The 14,931-nt window shown below is 38.2% G+C and overlaps 1 protein-coding gene across 1 annotated transcript; it reads left to right on the top strand.

The window, feature by feature from the left end:
• The first annotated feature begins 5,858 nt into the window (after nt 1-5,858).
• Nucleotides 5,859-9,639, top strand: pym1 (PYM homolog 1, exon junction complex associated factor). The gene is made up of 3 exons (XM_058388670.1): nt 5,859-5,914; nt 7,402-7,495; nt 8,313-9,639. The coding sequence occupies exons 1-3, from the start codon at nt 5,884-5,886 to the stop codon at nt 8,803-8,805; spliced, it is 618 nt and encodes a 205-aa protein (XP_058244653.1). The 5' UTR covers nt 5,859-5,883; the 3' UTR covers nt 8,806-9,639.
• Nucleotides 9,640-14,931: the final 5,292 nt, after the last annotated feature.

Below are 14,931 nucleotides of genomic sequence, written 5' to 3'. Positions count from 1 at the left end.
CTTTTTATCGCCTCCCAAGAGAATAGTCACACCAAGCACACTCTCAGCTTTTAAGCTACAATTCTCAAACTCTGCCGTTTCTCTTCTCTTTTTTTGAGCCGGATACTGTTTTGCTCTAGTGTATGGGCGTTACGGTTTGATATTTTTAGTCAAAGGAAAGACTTATCCAGAAAAGCGTCAGTAATTGTGCTGGATTTTTGTGTAATTTATTCATATGAGTGTTTCCACAAGAAATCTTGCATTCATGAAAACCTTTTACATTCATATGTCCAAAGATTTATTACTGTTAGTATTATATATTATTAAGCATTTTTATTGCCATAGAAGTAAGTCAAAATAACAGCCATTTCTATATTTCAGCCATTCCCTTGATCTTTCATTTCAAGTAAAAAAAAAAACCTTTCTTTCAGCCTTCCTCCTCATCGTCCATTTCAAGTCAAAAGTTTCTACCTTTCAGACTTTACCCTCACCATTCACTCCTAGTCAAAATAAATTACTCTGATTGTTCATGCACCAGCTGACTGTGCATTTGATATTTTTATGGGTTTTGTGGGTGTCACCACATGCAAATGAACTGTGTCAGGAACATGCTTTACATGCTATGGGTCATGAAATGCTATGTTTAACATTTGAAGTTTTGCCCTTTGGAAACTTTCACAGAACATTTTTGTTCAGTTTGGTTTATGTAATCTTTTATACACAGCATATAGTAGTAGTAGTAGTAGTAGTAGTATCATGCTGTTGATGTAATCTAATAGTTGTGGGGAAAAAAAAACATAGCATGGCATTTTGTAATGCTGCTGGGCCAAATACCGATGTTTAGTTTAGTTCTATTCAGTAAACAGTGTGCTCCTCTGTGCAGTTTTGTATAATAAAGCCAAGTCTGCACATTTTTATTAAAAGGCCAGTAATCTATGAAACACATTACACCACTATGTACTTTATTGCACCCTTTCGAGCATTTCAGTTCTTGAACTTTCCTCATAGAAAGCTTTGTAGAGCAACAACAATAATAACAAACTACCTTCAAATTATGAATTTCAGGAAATGAACAACTTCCTGAGAAACATATTACTATCACTGAGTGATATACTAAAACTAACACGAGTAGATTATAGTATTGTTCGTAATATGGTTTTAGATAGATAGATAGATAGATAGATAGATAGATAGATAGATAGATAGATAGATAGATAGATAGATAGATAGATAGATAGATAGATAGATAGACAAATAGATAGACAAATAGATAGATAGATAGATAGATAGATAGATAGATAGATAGATAGATAGATAGATAGATAGATAGATAGACAAATAAACAGATAGATAGATAGATAGATAGATAGATAGATAGATAGATAGATAGATAGATAGATAGATAGATAGATAGATAGATAGACAAATAAATAGATAGATAGATAGATAGATAGATAGATAGATAGATAGATAGATAGATAGATAGATAGATAGACAAATAAACACATAAACAGATAGATAGCTAGATAGACAGACAGACAGACAGACAGATAGATAGATAGATAGATAGATAGATAGATAGATAGATAGATAGATAGATAGATAGATAGATAGACAAATAAACAGATAGATAGATAGATAGATAGATAGATAGATAGATAGATAGATAGATAGATAGATAGATAGATAGATAGATAGATAGATTGCTGTGGGATGTAGTAGCTAAGTAGTTAAGGTGTCTCTCTACTGATCGGAAGGTTGTCAGTTCAAATCCCTGGCCTTAAGCAAGGCCCTTAACCCGCCATTGTTCAATTCGGATAGATAGATGAGATAAGATTGTCTGCCAAATGCCATAAATGTAAAGACAGATACATAGACAAACAAACAGATGATTCAAAATCATACAGTACATTCTTTATATAAAAAATACCACTATTGGTAGCTAAGTGATAGAAATGTCCCCTGTCCTAACATTCCTTAGACAAACAAACAAAGAAACAAATAAATAATGGGGGTACAAAAATATTGTGTAGTACACTTATACTGCAGGAAATACTATAAAATAAGTTTTTGTGCAGATTCTCTTTCACAGAAGATTCCAAATAAAGTCTAGATGCCTGAACCATCATTTTCCATAACACCTAGGGACACCATAATTCATTCTCTTTCAAGAGCTATGGGTTTTAGCATGTAGTTCAGAGTGTTGGTTCTTTAGTGTAATTAACCTTTAATGATTATATAGATTAAAAGTGCAAAGAAATCATAAGATGAGGAGGATTTAAAGGAATGAAAACTCATCAGAGAAATGCTCCATGCTGATCTGTTTTCAGATATAATCTTCTCTGTCTAGCACGCATCTGTCCAGAAAGCTAAAAGCAAGCTAATTGTCACTTTTCTTGTGCTTTATTTACAGGAAGCCTGATTTTGGACAAGTTGCCTTACGGATATTTTGTGTATGGGGGCTGTATTTCTTTCATCCTGGAGTCCATGACTAAAGAAACAAACCTCTTCCAGAAGCAGAGAAGCTTTAAGCCTCCCTGGGGTAACATGCAACCAGATGAATATGAAACGTGTTTCCTTGCTTGAGTAGAATAGTTTTCAGGTTAATTTTTAATCAAAGTATTTTGTCAACTTTTGCTTCAAATATGTTAATTTCATTTCCTTACAGTGTAGAGACTCATTATCTTCCATTTGATCCCTTTTCAGGTGTATAATTATCCCCTTTAGAGATCTCTTCACTGGCTACCTTTTGCAGGAAGGATCCAATTGAAAACCTGTGTTTGTGGCATGAAAAGCCTCTGCACCATATCAGCTATAAACGCTGAAAGGAGTTCACTGTACAGGCCAGCTGGACACTCTTGCCTGCCAGCTAAGGTCTTTAACTTTAGGGCTGTTGGCATGACTGGTGCTCAAAAGGTGATATCTCAGTGCTTCAGTATCTGAACAACCCAGGGGTCATTGTATTCCTGCTTGAAGGGCCAAATAGATGGACAATATCTAGGATAATGTTTAGTTGTGGATGGCACAATGGTGCAGCAGGTAGCTTTGAATGAACAAACGAATAATATTTTCAGTAGAATAGGTTCCACATTGTGAAACATGGGCCTGTAAGGTAAAATAAAATAAAAAAGCATCCAAAAAAGATCTACCAATCCTGTTTGTTTCTCTGGGGAAAATCATTCACTTTACAAGGTGTCTCTTTAAAAACAAATAGAACCCCATTTAGAAACCTAAAAACAGCACTTTTCATACCACTTGAGGGGTTTCTTTTCCTAGGAATGTAGGCTATTTCTTTTACTTTCATGTTTTGTCATGATGAGGGTTGTACGTAGGTCTCAGTGCAGTGTGTAGCTTGTGTAGCTTTATTTATTTTTTGATGGGGGGTGAGAGAAAACCAGAAAACCCAGAGGAAACCCACACAGACAAAACATGAACATGTGCTACTCAAACTGACAGAAGCACTGCCACCCTGATTTACATTTCATTCACATTCTCTTTATACAACTGCAAATTTGAACATGTCGAAAATGTTGGTTCTTTGGTGTAATCAACATTTAACCATGTTCAAGATCTAATCACACCTCCATTTTGCAAAGACTAGTCTTTTACCTTTAAATGGTGATGTTTTGTTACACAGTAGGCCTCTCTGGCATTCGTACAACATCTTTGTACAGCATGAGCTTCTAGCCTTGCAGGATATAATCGCTTACAGTGCTTTTCATGACTGCACCTTCAGCTCTCTGTACTTCACTCTGGATAAGAGTGGCTTGCCAAATGACTAAATGAAAATAACTGCAACTATTCATCTCATCGTGTCCTTCAGCTCTCCGGTGGCTTGGCTGCATGGGCTGCAGAAGAAACAACCACTTCCGAACAAAATACATACCGAACTGTCTAACTACATAGCTGAGTAGTGCCGATGATAGTCAAGTGTATCACATTGATTTTAGGTCATATTGAGGTTATGTTTTTTAAATCCGTTAGTTACGGGAACAAGGAACAACAAACAGTCCAATCCCTCAACTTGTTTGATTTACATCACAAGCTTGAACTGGTGTGTGCTAGCAAAGCAGCAATCAATAACCCATGCAAGCCCAATTTCTGCTGAGTAAGAAAAAATGGCAGGAAGGATTTTTTTTGTTATTTATTTTTAGCAGCAGTATGTCATAATGGCTTTTTATTGGCTTCTTATCCCTAAATTCTTACTTATGATCTCAAACCATTGACAGATGCAAAAGGGCTATGTAAAAAATAATGTGTCATTTCTAATCTTATCTAGTGCATAGCTGTTTAGAAGTATAACCTGCTCTGCAGGCATTGTAACTACAGTAGAAAGCTGTAGCTAGCTTTAGAGCCAACATAGATAGCTGTTTATATTATGTAGCATTTGGGAAATTCATACCACAGGTGATTGCTGTAAGATGATTTTTAAAAGCCCATGTAAAACCCAGGTTTCACTAAAAAAATTGCAGCAATAAAATGTCTCTAATTTTTTTTTAATCACTCTTAATGAAATTCACTTGGGTTTTGAATTAAAGGAAATATTTCACATGGTAATGCTGATAGATAGAGCTGCAGTAGTAGACACTAATCCACAGTGTGACAGACATGACTGATTTCGTTACCCTGCTCTTATTTATGAGGAAAGGCTGAGAATTAAATAGGAGGCCAGACCACACACAGTTATATAGATATTATAATTTAATAATCCTCTGCTTCTCCTATTTTAAAAACCACCAACCGCCAGTGATTCATACTCTTCTTAAACAAACCTGCTATTCCTGTCAATTATACACTTCTCATATGCACCGTCTAACAAACATATCCTCTTCAGGTTGCTACATTACTACAATTGTTTCTGGGACTGGAAGGTAGACCCAAGTGATCAATCTTGATCTCAAAGCTGGGATCAAACACCAGGGGCTACAGAATCTCATGTAACCTATGTCAATATAATACAGTGAAACTGAATCGCAATAATAACACCAACAACAAATTAGGTTTTAGATTAGATTACAAGTACAAGTACAAATCATGTGATTTATTTTAAAAAAAAAGAGTCAGAATTGTGAAACAATGTCAGTATATAGATTCATGATTTTAACAAGTTAACATTTTCTAATTATTTTCTATTTATTTTTATACAGCTCTGGGGGAAAAAAGAGACCACTGCAAAATAATCAGTTTCTTATGTTTTTTTTCTTACAGGTACATGTATTGGTGAGATGAACAGTTTTGTTTCATTTTTTTGTGAACTGCTGACAATATTTCTCCTAAATTCAAAATATAGCTATTGTTATTTCGAGTGTATATTTAAAGGAAATGACGACACAAAATAACCCAAGATCATGCAGTATTTGCAGAGCTTTAATAACTCAAATAAAACAAAATGCAAATAATTTGTAAACAAACTGTGTTAATGCTTTGGCTAAATAACATTAAGAGATCAGTATTTGGTGGAATAACCCCTGATCTGCATGAGTTTTGGCTCCATGCTCTCCACCAGTTTTTCACATTGCTGTTGGGAAACTTTATACCATTCTTTTTGCAAAAAAGCAAACAGCTCAGCTTTGCTTGATGGTTTGTGACCATCCATCTTCCTCTTGATGACATTCCAGAGGTTTTCAATAGCGTTCAAATCTGGAGATTAGGCAGTGGTCTCTTATTTTTTTCCAGAGCTGAATGGTCTGTGCAGAACCATCACGTATTTCCATGTGTATATAAAAGGTTCTCCCAGATTTAAATAAATAAAACATAATAATAATAATAATAATAATAATAATAATAATAATAATAATAATAACTATTATTATTATTACTATTTTAAAAGCATATTTATCGTCCTTTTTAATTTGTCACTTAGTCGTCTTCCGCCACGTGACCGGAAGTGCTACATCTGTTAAGATGGCGACTCCCTATGTAACAGATGAGTCTGGTGAGCTCTATGATTTTGTTATCGTTAGTCAAATCAATATAGTAGCCCTCTTTGAGAATTTAGTAGACTTATTTACGCCGAGCATGGATGAGCAGTGGATATGAGCAGGATTCGCTGTATCTTAATAATTAAAAACCTGAATCCCTGCACACAGTCGGTTAGCGGTGTAGCACGCGCGCTTAGCCTGCTGTCAGTCCCGCTGTCTGAATGAACCTCCTGCCTTAAGTCCTGAAATAGCACCGAGATGCATCCTGCACTCCGTTCTATTAACGCATTATATGTTTATTACACCGATTTGCATTTAAAAGGCATTGGTCATTTAACTGGAGTCGCAAGTGGTCATTATTCCCCTTTAGGCTAAGCTAACAAGCTAAGCTAAGCTCAGTGTCTACAGCGAATCGGTGGTTACTGGTAGTGCAGTTCAATCATAGTCACATACACAATCATACACATTAACATGCTCCTTTCCCCCCAGTGTCCGTGATGTAAAAATCAATAAAAAATATTGTTTACATTAACCAGAATTTGGTTTTGTACTGGAAGGAAAGGCAATTCAGAGTCAAGTAGTAGCTTTATTTGATAAAGAGGCTTTACATTGCCAAAGCATTGGAGACATTCAATTATAGATATAAACATGAGCACACAATGGTTAAAAATCAAACAAACCACATGAGATAATAGCAATAAGAAGGAACAAGAAAGCAAAAAAGTACACAATTATTCGTTTTAGTGCTCAAATTGTCTGTTGATTTTATGCATGTTTACAGTGTTGATGTTAATTGGCTTTAACAGGACGTGTAGGTATATAGAAAATATAATACGCTGAATACAAAGATCAGTGTCAGAAATCGTATGAGTCTGATTTAGAATAAGGAGGAGAAGAGTCTCATTGTTTGTGCAATATTTGTAATATGTGCCTAGTATAATCAGGCATGTCAGTGTTGTGCAAGTCCAAGCTCTGTTCCAGTTTGTTGTCCTGGTTGAGGGTGGAACTGGCCTGTGTGCAGAAGCTTCACCTCTTTCTCGTTCAAGTTCATTTTAAAGAACTCCCCATCAAGCACTTTGCAGCCCGTTTGGTCAGATATATATCCGATCAGAATGCAAGATCAAAGATCAAAAACATGCAGTTTGTTTAAGGGTTTTATTCAAGTCCTGATTTTTCCAGATCTGAATATATAAAGGTATGTGCAGTCAGGGACAAAATACAATATAGTATAGTACATTGCAGGACAGAATCTGGTGTATGACGTATGACAATATTACTAAAAAACACAGTCAGCTTGCATTGCTTGGTGATCTAGTTCATGTCCATTTAAAGATATGTCCACTCCTGATAATATACCACAAACTGTTTGGTCTATTTCCAGGTGCACAAGACAACAGAATATATGCATTGCAAACTCGGAATGCAGAAAAAAACAAATAAACTCTGTAATAATTTACAAAGTCACCACACTGATGACATTCCCATCTACATGTTTTTACAGGAAAGTATATTGCTGCCACACAGCGTCCAGATGGGACATGGAGGAAACCTCGGCGAGTGAAGGATGGATATGTACCCCAGGAGGAGGTACCTGTGTAAGTGTCATGCAGTTCTAAACACATAGCTTGTTGCATACTAAACAATCAGTAATGAAATTATTGTATTGTCTGTCGTGTTCTAGAATCTGATTGGTCAAAAGGTGGTGATTAATTAACGGCAACCCTGACAATATTGCCAGCTGTGCTGTTACTGGAAAATAATCAATATATTTCATGTACACCGATCAGGCATAGCATTATGAGCACTGAGAGGTGAATTGAATACGATTGATTATCTCCTCATCATGGCACCTGTTAGTGGGTGGGATATATTAGACAGCAAGTGAACATTTTGTCCTCAAAGTTGGTGTGTTAGAAGCAGGAAAAATGGGCAAGCATAAAAATCTGACAAGGTCCAAATTGTGATGGCTAGATGACTGGATCAGAGCATCTCCAAAACTGCAGCTCTTGTGGGGTGTTCCCAGTCTGCAGTGGTCAGTATCTATCAAAAGTGATCCACGGAAGGAACAGTGGTGAACCGGCGACAGGGTCATGGGCGGCCAAGGCTCACTGATGCATGTGGGGAGCGAAGGCTGGCCCGTGTGATCTGATCCAACAGACGAGCTACTGTTACTCAAATTGCTGAAGAAGTTAATGCTGGTTCTGATAGAAAGGTGTCAGAATACACAGTGTATGGTGGGTCAGGGCTGTTTTGGCAGCAAAAGTGGGACCAACACAATATTAATCATAATGTTATGCCTGATTTGTGTATTGTCAGTATTGTTCTGGAAATGTAAGATAGATTTTTTACTATTACAAAAGTCAGGTGAATGATTATTTATTTTTTCTTCCTTTCCTTTTTCTTTCTGCCAAGTTACGAGAATAAATACGTGAAGTTTTTTAAGAGCAAACCGGATCTCCCTCCCGGAATGAATCCAGACGATGCCGCTGCAGCCAGGCAGCAGCAACAGCAGGGATCAGTGAAAACAGACAGAGAGAGCGAGTCAACCGGCCTGTCCAAGGCAGCCAAACGCAACATGAAACGCAAAGAGAAACGCAAGCAGCAGCAGGCGCAGGGCCACAATGAAGCGAACAAGGAGGTGGAGACAGTAACAAAAGAGCTGGAGAAGGTTGCAGTCGCAGCCGAAGAGCAGAACAGCACGAGCGTCTCTACAGAGCCGTCCACTGCTACCACGGACAAAGCCAAGAAGATCAAGAACCTGAGGAAGAAGCTGCGCCAAGTGGAAGAGCTGCAGCAGAAAGTAGACTCGGGGGAGCTGCAAAACCCTTCCAAGGATCAGTTGGAAAAACTGGGACGGGCTCAAGCCTTACGCGAAGAGCTGAGGCAGCTGGAGGCGGATTCATAAAGCATGATGGTGTATTTCAAGCAGAGGGGGCCATGGTGTAGTGTTTTCTTTCTGTATATATATATTTTTTTCAGAAATTAGGATAGACCTTCATTTATTCCCTTTGGTGTATTTCCAGTTTTGTGAAGCCCCATCCCACAGCCTTGTTCCTTTCACTTCTGCCAATCTGTGATACAGGGATATTTAAAACAAGTTTATTTTTAAACGTAATTGTGCAGTTAGTGCTCCTCACTTCCACCCATAAAACCAGTACTATTAATCTTTTTTTTTTTTTGTGTGTGTGTGTGTGTGTGTGTGTGTGTGTAGAGCTTAGTTATGAACGACACTTATGCACTCCTGCGGGATGGACTTTGCCAAAATAGACTTGGGAATAGCTTAGAGGAGTGAGGAAGCCTTCATTTTTCTCACTGGGAATTGCGCCTGTTTCCTCATGATGGATCCGTCATGGCAGGATTTCCTTCGTGATGCTGCGCGTTGTTGACACTACCGTTTTCCTGATATCACAGACTGAAACGAAAGAACGAACTGAACATCAAGCCACTCTGAGGACACAGCGCTAGGACCTGAATGGCTGCATTTTTTTCCCTTCATTTTAACATTTGTGACTTCAATAACGATCTTAAACAATGTAAAGCATGTTGTACCTCCAAAGGTTACTTCTAAATCTCGTACGGATTGGCCATCATTGGACTGAATAAGAGACAGTATTTCAGTTGTCAGCCATGTCATTTCTTTCTTTCAGAAGGCCTTTTTATTATCTGTATGATTTTTTTTTTATCGTAGTAGTTGTCAAATATTAAGCAGTGTTGTTGTATTACATTAAAGTATGAAAGACATCCAGCTTGTTTTAGATAAATGAGTTTGAATCTTCTACCTCACAATACTCATCTCAACCCAGTGCATATCCCAATACTATATCATGGGATATGTTTAGAAGAGTATGATAGGTATTAATATTCATCGTGATGAGGATCAGGGTGGATCTGAAGTCTATCCCATGACTTTAAAATACATGCTTGGGGGCATGTACACACACATACATCTAAAGAGAATGCAGAGCCACCAGTTCATGATTGTTTTGAGAAGAACTTGGAAGAAACCAATACAGACACAGACAGAGCAAGTGAAAATTCATCTAACCTGAGCTCTGGATCATTCCTGGGTGTATCACCCTGCTGCCTGAGTATTTATTCATCTTCAGTGGTTGTTGTGGTTCCAGAGACGACCGTGGGAACACTGGGTGCAAGGTGGGAACACACAGACAAGATGCAAGTCCATTGCAGGCACCACACACACATTGACACTATTATTCACACCTAAGGCCAATTTAGTCCACATGCTGGCATGTTTTTTAAAGGAAACCAGATAGCTTGCAATTCCACACATGCATAGAGTGTGAAGTGGTATCTCAGTGATTAAGACAGGTAAGGGTGTCTGTGAAATGCCATAAACATAAATAAACATGGGAGAACATGGAAAAACTCCACACAGCAGAAACGTGGGCTCAGGACAGAACTGGAGACTGTTGCGGTGTGATCCAGATTCACCACCATGTCATGCAAGAACGATATTAAACAAATAATTCAGTACAACTGTTTGGATGGAAAAACTACAGAATATGTACGGCTGCCTAGACCCATTGCATGGTGACCTTTTACCTCTGTGGATGAATTGCAGTAGATGAATAGGCCACACGCCCTCACCTGTCTCCTGCCTGACTAAAATATAATCCATAAACCTAATATAAAGATAAATTTCAGCAAATATATTTAATAGTTAAACTGTTGCATGTGGTAATGTGTTGTTTTTTCATCTATACTTAATTGCCAGTTTATTAGTTACTCAGACCATGTATAAACTTAAATATTTTACATATACACCGATCAGGCCATTATGAGCAGTGACAGGTGAAGTGAATAACACTGATTACCTCCTCATCATGGCACCTGTTAGTGGGTGGGATATATTAAGCAGCAAGTGAATATTTTGTCCTTAAAGTTGATGTGTTAGAAGCAGGAAAAATGGGCAAGCGTAAGGATTTGAGTGAGTTTGATGAAGGGCCAAATTGTAATGGCTAGACGACTGGTTCAGAGCATCTCCAAAACTGCAGCTCTTGTGGGGTGTTCCCGGTCTGCAGTGGTCAGTATCTATCAAAAGTGGTCCAAGGAAGGAACCGTCGACATGGTCATGGGCGGCCAAGGCTCAGTGATGCACGTGGGGAGTGAAGGCTGTGTGATCTGTGTGTGATCTGATCTAACAGACAAGCTACTGTTGCTCAAATTGCTGAAGAAGTTAATGCTGGTTCTGATAGAAAGGTGTATATATATATATATATATATATATATATATATATATATATATATATATATATATATATATATATATACTTGGCACTATATTGCCAAAAGTATTCGCTCACCCATCCAAATAATCAGAATCAGGTGTTCCAATCACTTCCATGGCCACAGGTGTATAAAATCAAGCACCTAGGCATGCAGACTGTTTTTACAAACATTTGTGAAAGAATGGGTCGCTCTCAGGAGCTCAGTGAATTCCAGCGTGGAACTGTGATAGGATGCCACCTGTGCAACAAATCCAGTCGTGAAATTTCCTCGCTCCTAAATATTCCACAGTCAACTGTCAGCTGTATTATAAGAACGTGGAAGTGTTTGGGAACGACAGCAACTCAGCCACGAAGTGGTAGGCCACATAAACTGACGGAGCGGGGTCAGCGGATGCTGAGGCGCATAGTGCGAAGAGGTCGCCAACTTTCTGCAGAGTCAATCGCTACAGACCTCCAAACTTCATGTGGCCTTCAGATTAGCTCAAGAACAGTGCGCAGAGAGCTTCATGGAATGGGTTTCCATGGCCGAGCAGCTGCATCCAAGCCATACATCACCAAGTGCAATGCAAAGCGTCGGATGCAGTGGTGTAAAGCACGCCGCCACTGGACTCTAGAGCAGTGGAGACGCGTTCTCTGGAGTGACGAATCGCACTTCTCCATCTGGCAATCTGATGGACGAGTCTGGGTTTGGCGGTTGCCAGGAGAACGGTACTTGTCTGACTGCAATGTGCCAAGTGTAAAGTTTGGTGGAGGGGGGATTATGGTGTGGGGTTGTTTTTCAGGAGCTGGGCTTGGCCCCTTAGTTCCAGTGAAAGGAACTCTGAATGCTTCAGCATACCAAGACATTTTAGACAATTCCATGCTCCCAACTTTGTGGGAACAGTTTGGAGCTGGCCCCTTCCTCTTCCAACATGACTGTGCACCAGTGCACAAAGCAAGGTCCATAAAGACATGGATGACAGAGTCTGGTGTGGATGAACTTGACTGGCCTGCACAGAGTCCTGACCTCAACCCGATAGAACACCTTTGGGATGAATTAGAGCGGAGACTGAGAGCCAGGCCTTCTCGTCCAACATCAGTGTGTGACCTTACAAATGCGCTTCTGGAAGAATGGTCAAAAATTCCCATAAACACACTCCTAAACCTTGTGGACAGCCTTCCCAGAAGAGTTGAAGCTGTTATAGTTGCAAAGGGTGGACCGACGTCATATTGAACCCTATGGATTAGGAATGGGATGTCACTTAAGTTCATATGCGAGTCAAGGCAGGTGAGTGAATACTTTTGGCAATATAGTGTATGTATATATATATATATATATATATATATATATATATATAGGTATATTATGACCTGTCATGATTTGTATATACAGTATATATGTATATATTTATAACCTGTCATGATATGTTTACCTAGAACCATCTAAAGAACACTTGAGGATCCTTTTTCTTTCCTATGACCCCAGAGCATGCTGATCACACTATGAAAGTCTGGTGATCTTGTTTTGAACATATTTGTCTTTAGATATGAATGATATATGGTTTAATATTCTTGAATGTTGCTTCTGCTCCGGGGAACTCATCTGGATGAAATCTTAAAAGCAGAGAGAGTTGAGAAGATGCTGTAAATACTCGGTTGTCATGGCCCTGGCATGCCTCCGCATCTGCTTCAAAGCTCTCAGAAGTTTTAATAGGTAACACACTGGAAAAAATGACACATTGTTTACAGGAGAAATTTACTTCACATCGCATTAATCACTTCAAAAACAGTTTTTATTTCCTTTCTAGCACAAAATAATGGGTTCAGAATTAAGTGATCAGGTAAATCTGCAACAATCAAAAGAGGCAGTTTGAATTTAACCAGCAACAGATCCAAGATTTCTGAACCCGTGGTGAATTTATTGTTTCCTGTAATGACGCTGTTTAAGTCAAGATTGTCGTCAGTGCTATTCAGCCATTTAAGGATTTTCACCCAGCTGGATTTTATTCAGACACATAGACTAACGATTATCATAAAAGCAGCTGTCTGTGAGGACATATTAACACTTCCTTGATCTTTAAAAAAAAACACTTGGATGGATTCCTCACATATATTAAATTGGGTGGATGTTTTTCATTCTGAATACTGTTTAAACCCCAGTACTCTTTTATAACTTTTTAAAAGATAATTTAATAATTGCGAACATTTTTGGTTGACTCTGTTGCCATGTACACTGACCAGGCACTGTGTATTTTTACAGCTTTCTATCAGAACCAGCATCAATTTCTTCAGCAATTTGAGCAACAGTAGCTCATCTGTTGGATCGGATCACACGGGCCAGCCTTCCCTCCCCACGTCCATCAATGAGCCTTGGTCGCCCATGACCATGTCACTGGTTCACCACCGTTCCTTCCTTGGACCACTTTTGATTGATACTGACCACTGCAGACCGGGAACACCCCACAAGAACTGCAGTTTTGGAGATGCTCTGATCCAGTCGTCTAGCCATCACAATTTGTCCCTTGTCAAACTCACTCAAATCCTTACACTTGCCCATTTTTCCTGCTTCTAACACATCAACTTTGAGGACAAAATGTTCACTTGCTGCCTAATATATCCCACCCACTAACAGGTGCCATGATGAGGAGGTAATTTAGTGTTATTCACTTCACATGTCACTGGTCATAATGTTATGCCTGATCGGTGTATGTTTGCTTGGAGAACATTTAATTGTATTGGGTGTGGTGTTCGTATGCAATATAGACTATTTCTATGGCTATTTCTATGTTTGGCTGTCTATTTCTATGACATATATGTAATACAAAATTTGTCTATGGTTGGATAAGGTTTAATTTTTTTTATTTTCTTTTTACTTTTCAGTCATTCAGAACTGTTCTAGTAGTCTGTTTAAAGCAGGAAAATACAGAACAAAAGGCTAGACACTACATTACATTAAAAGGAGGAGGAAATAAAGGGGTGTACAGATGAACATCTGTAAAAAATCACGGTGTGGCTTTAATGAAGTTTAGCAAAGCATTTACAGAGAGCTATGAAACAGTAAAATTAAATAAACGAAAGAACCAACAAAAGATTCTATTGCTATATAAAATCTCCATTTGTTACTAACCGAATTGTTCTGTGGTTTTATTTTCTAATTACGTAAGCTGTGTGGGAACTTATGAAACCATTCTCCATCTGTCCCCAAACTGAACCACAAGGGATGGACCATTAACTGTCACAGATCATGTAGTCACCAGAACAGAATGTTCTAGTGGTTCAATACTGTAATACCGTTTGCCAATAAAACAATGATTTATGTTAATGACAGCAGATACTGGAAACTTTATAAACAGGCAATACTTTGTATTGAAACAACAAACAACAAAGGTCATGGCTGCATATGTCGCTGCTGAATGTTTTCAAATCCAAACCAAATCACTTTATTGGCACATCACCATCGACACTCGTGTAGAAGTGAGTGAAATTCTTGAGTGCAGCTCCAGGCATTGCAGTAGAATATGTAATGTACAAATTTTAATTCTATTATATACAGTCAGTTATCAGCCTATACAGTCTAAATTGCAATCTAAATATATACGTTGGATAAGCAGTCTGGTAATGACATGATAAATATGATATATTATTGTGCAGTAGACATTGCACAGTATATTAGTGTGATAACAATGCATTACTAGACATGGTGTATTACAGTGTTATTATATATTTATTTATGTAATTATTATATAGTTATTACGTAGTATTATATTCATAGTTCACTGTTTAATGCTCAGACTGATTAGGCT

The sequence above is a fragment of the Hemibagrus wyckioides genome, linkage group LG05, assembly GCF_019097595.1.
Source record: "Hemibagrus wyckioides isolate EC202008001 linkage group LG05, SWU_Hwy_1.0, whole genome shotgun sequence".
Classification (NCBI taxonomy): Eukaryota; Metazoa; Chordata; class Actinopteri; order Siluriformes; family Bagridae; genus Hemibagrus; species Hemibagrus wyckioides.
The sequence above is the reverse complement of the archived record's forward strand: the minus strand, read 5'-3'. Positions and strand labels throughout refer to the sequence as shown.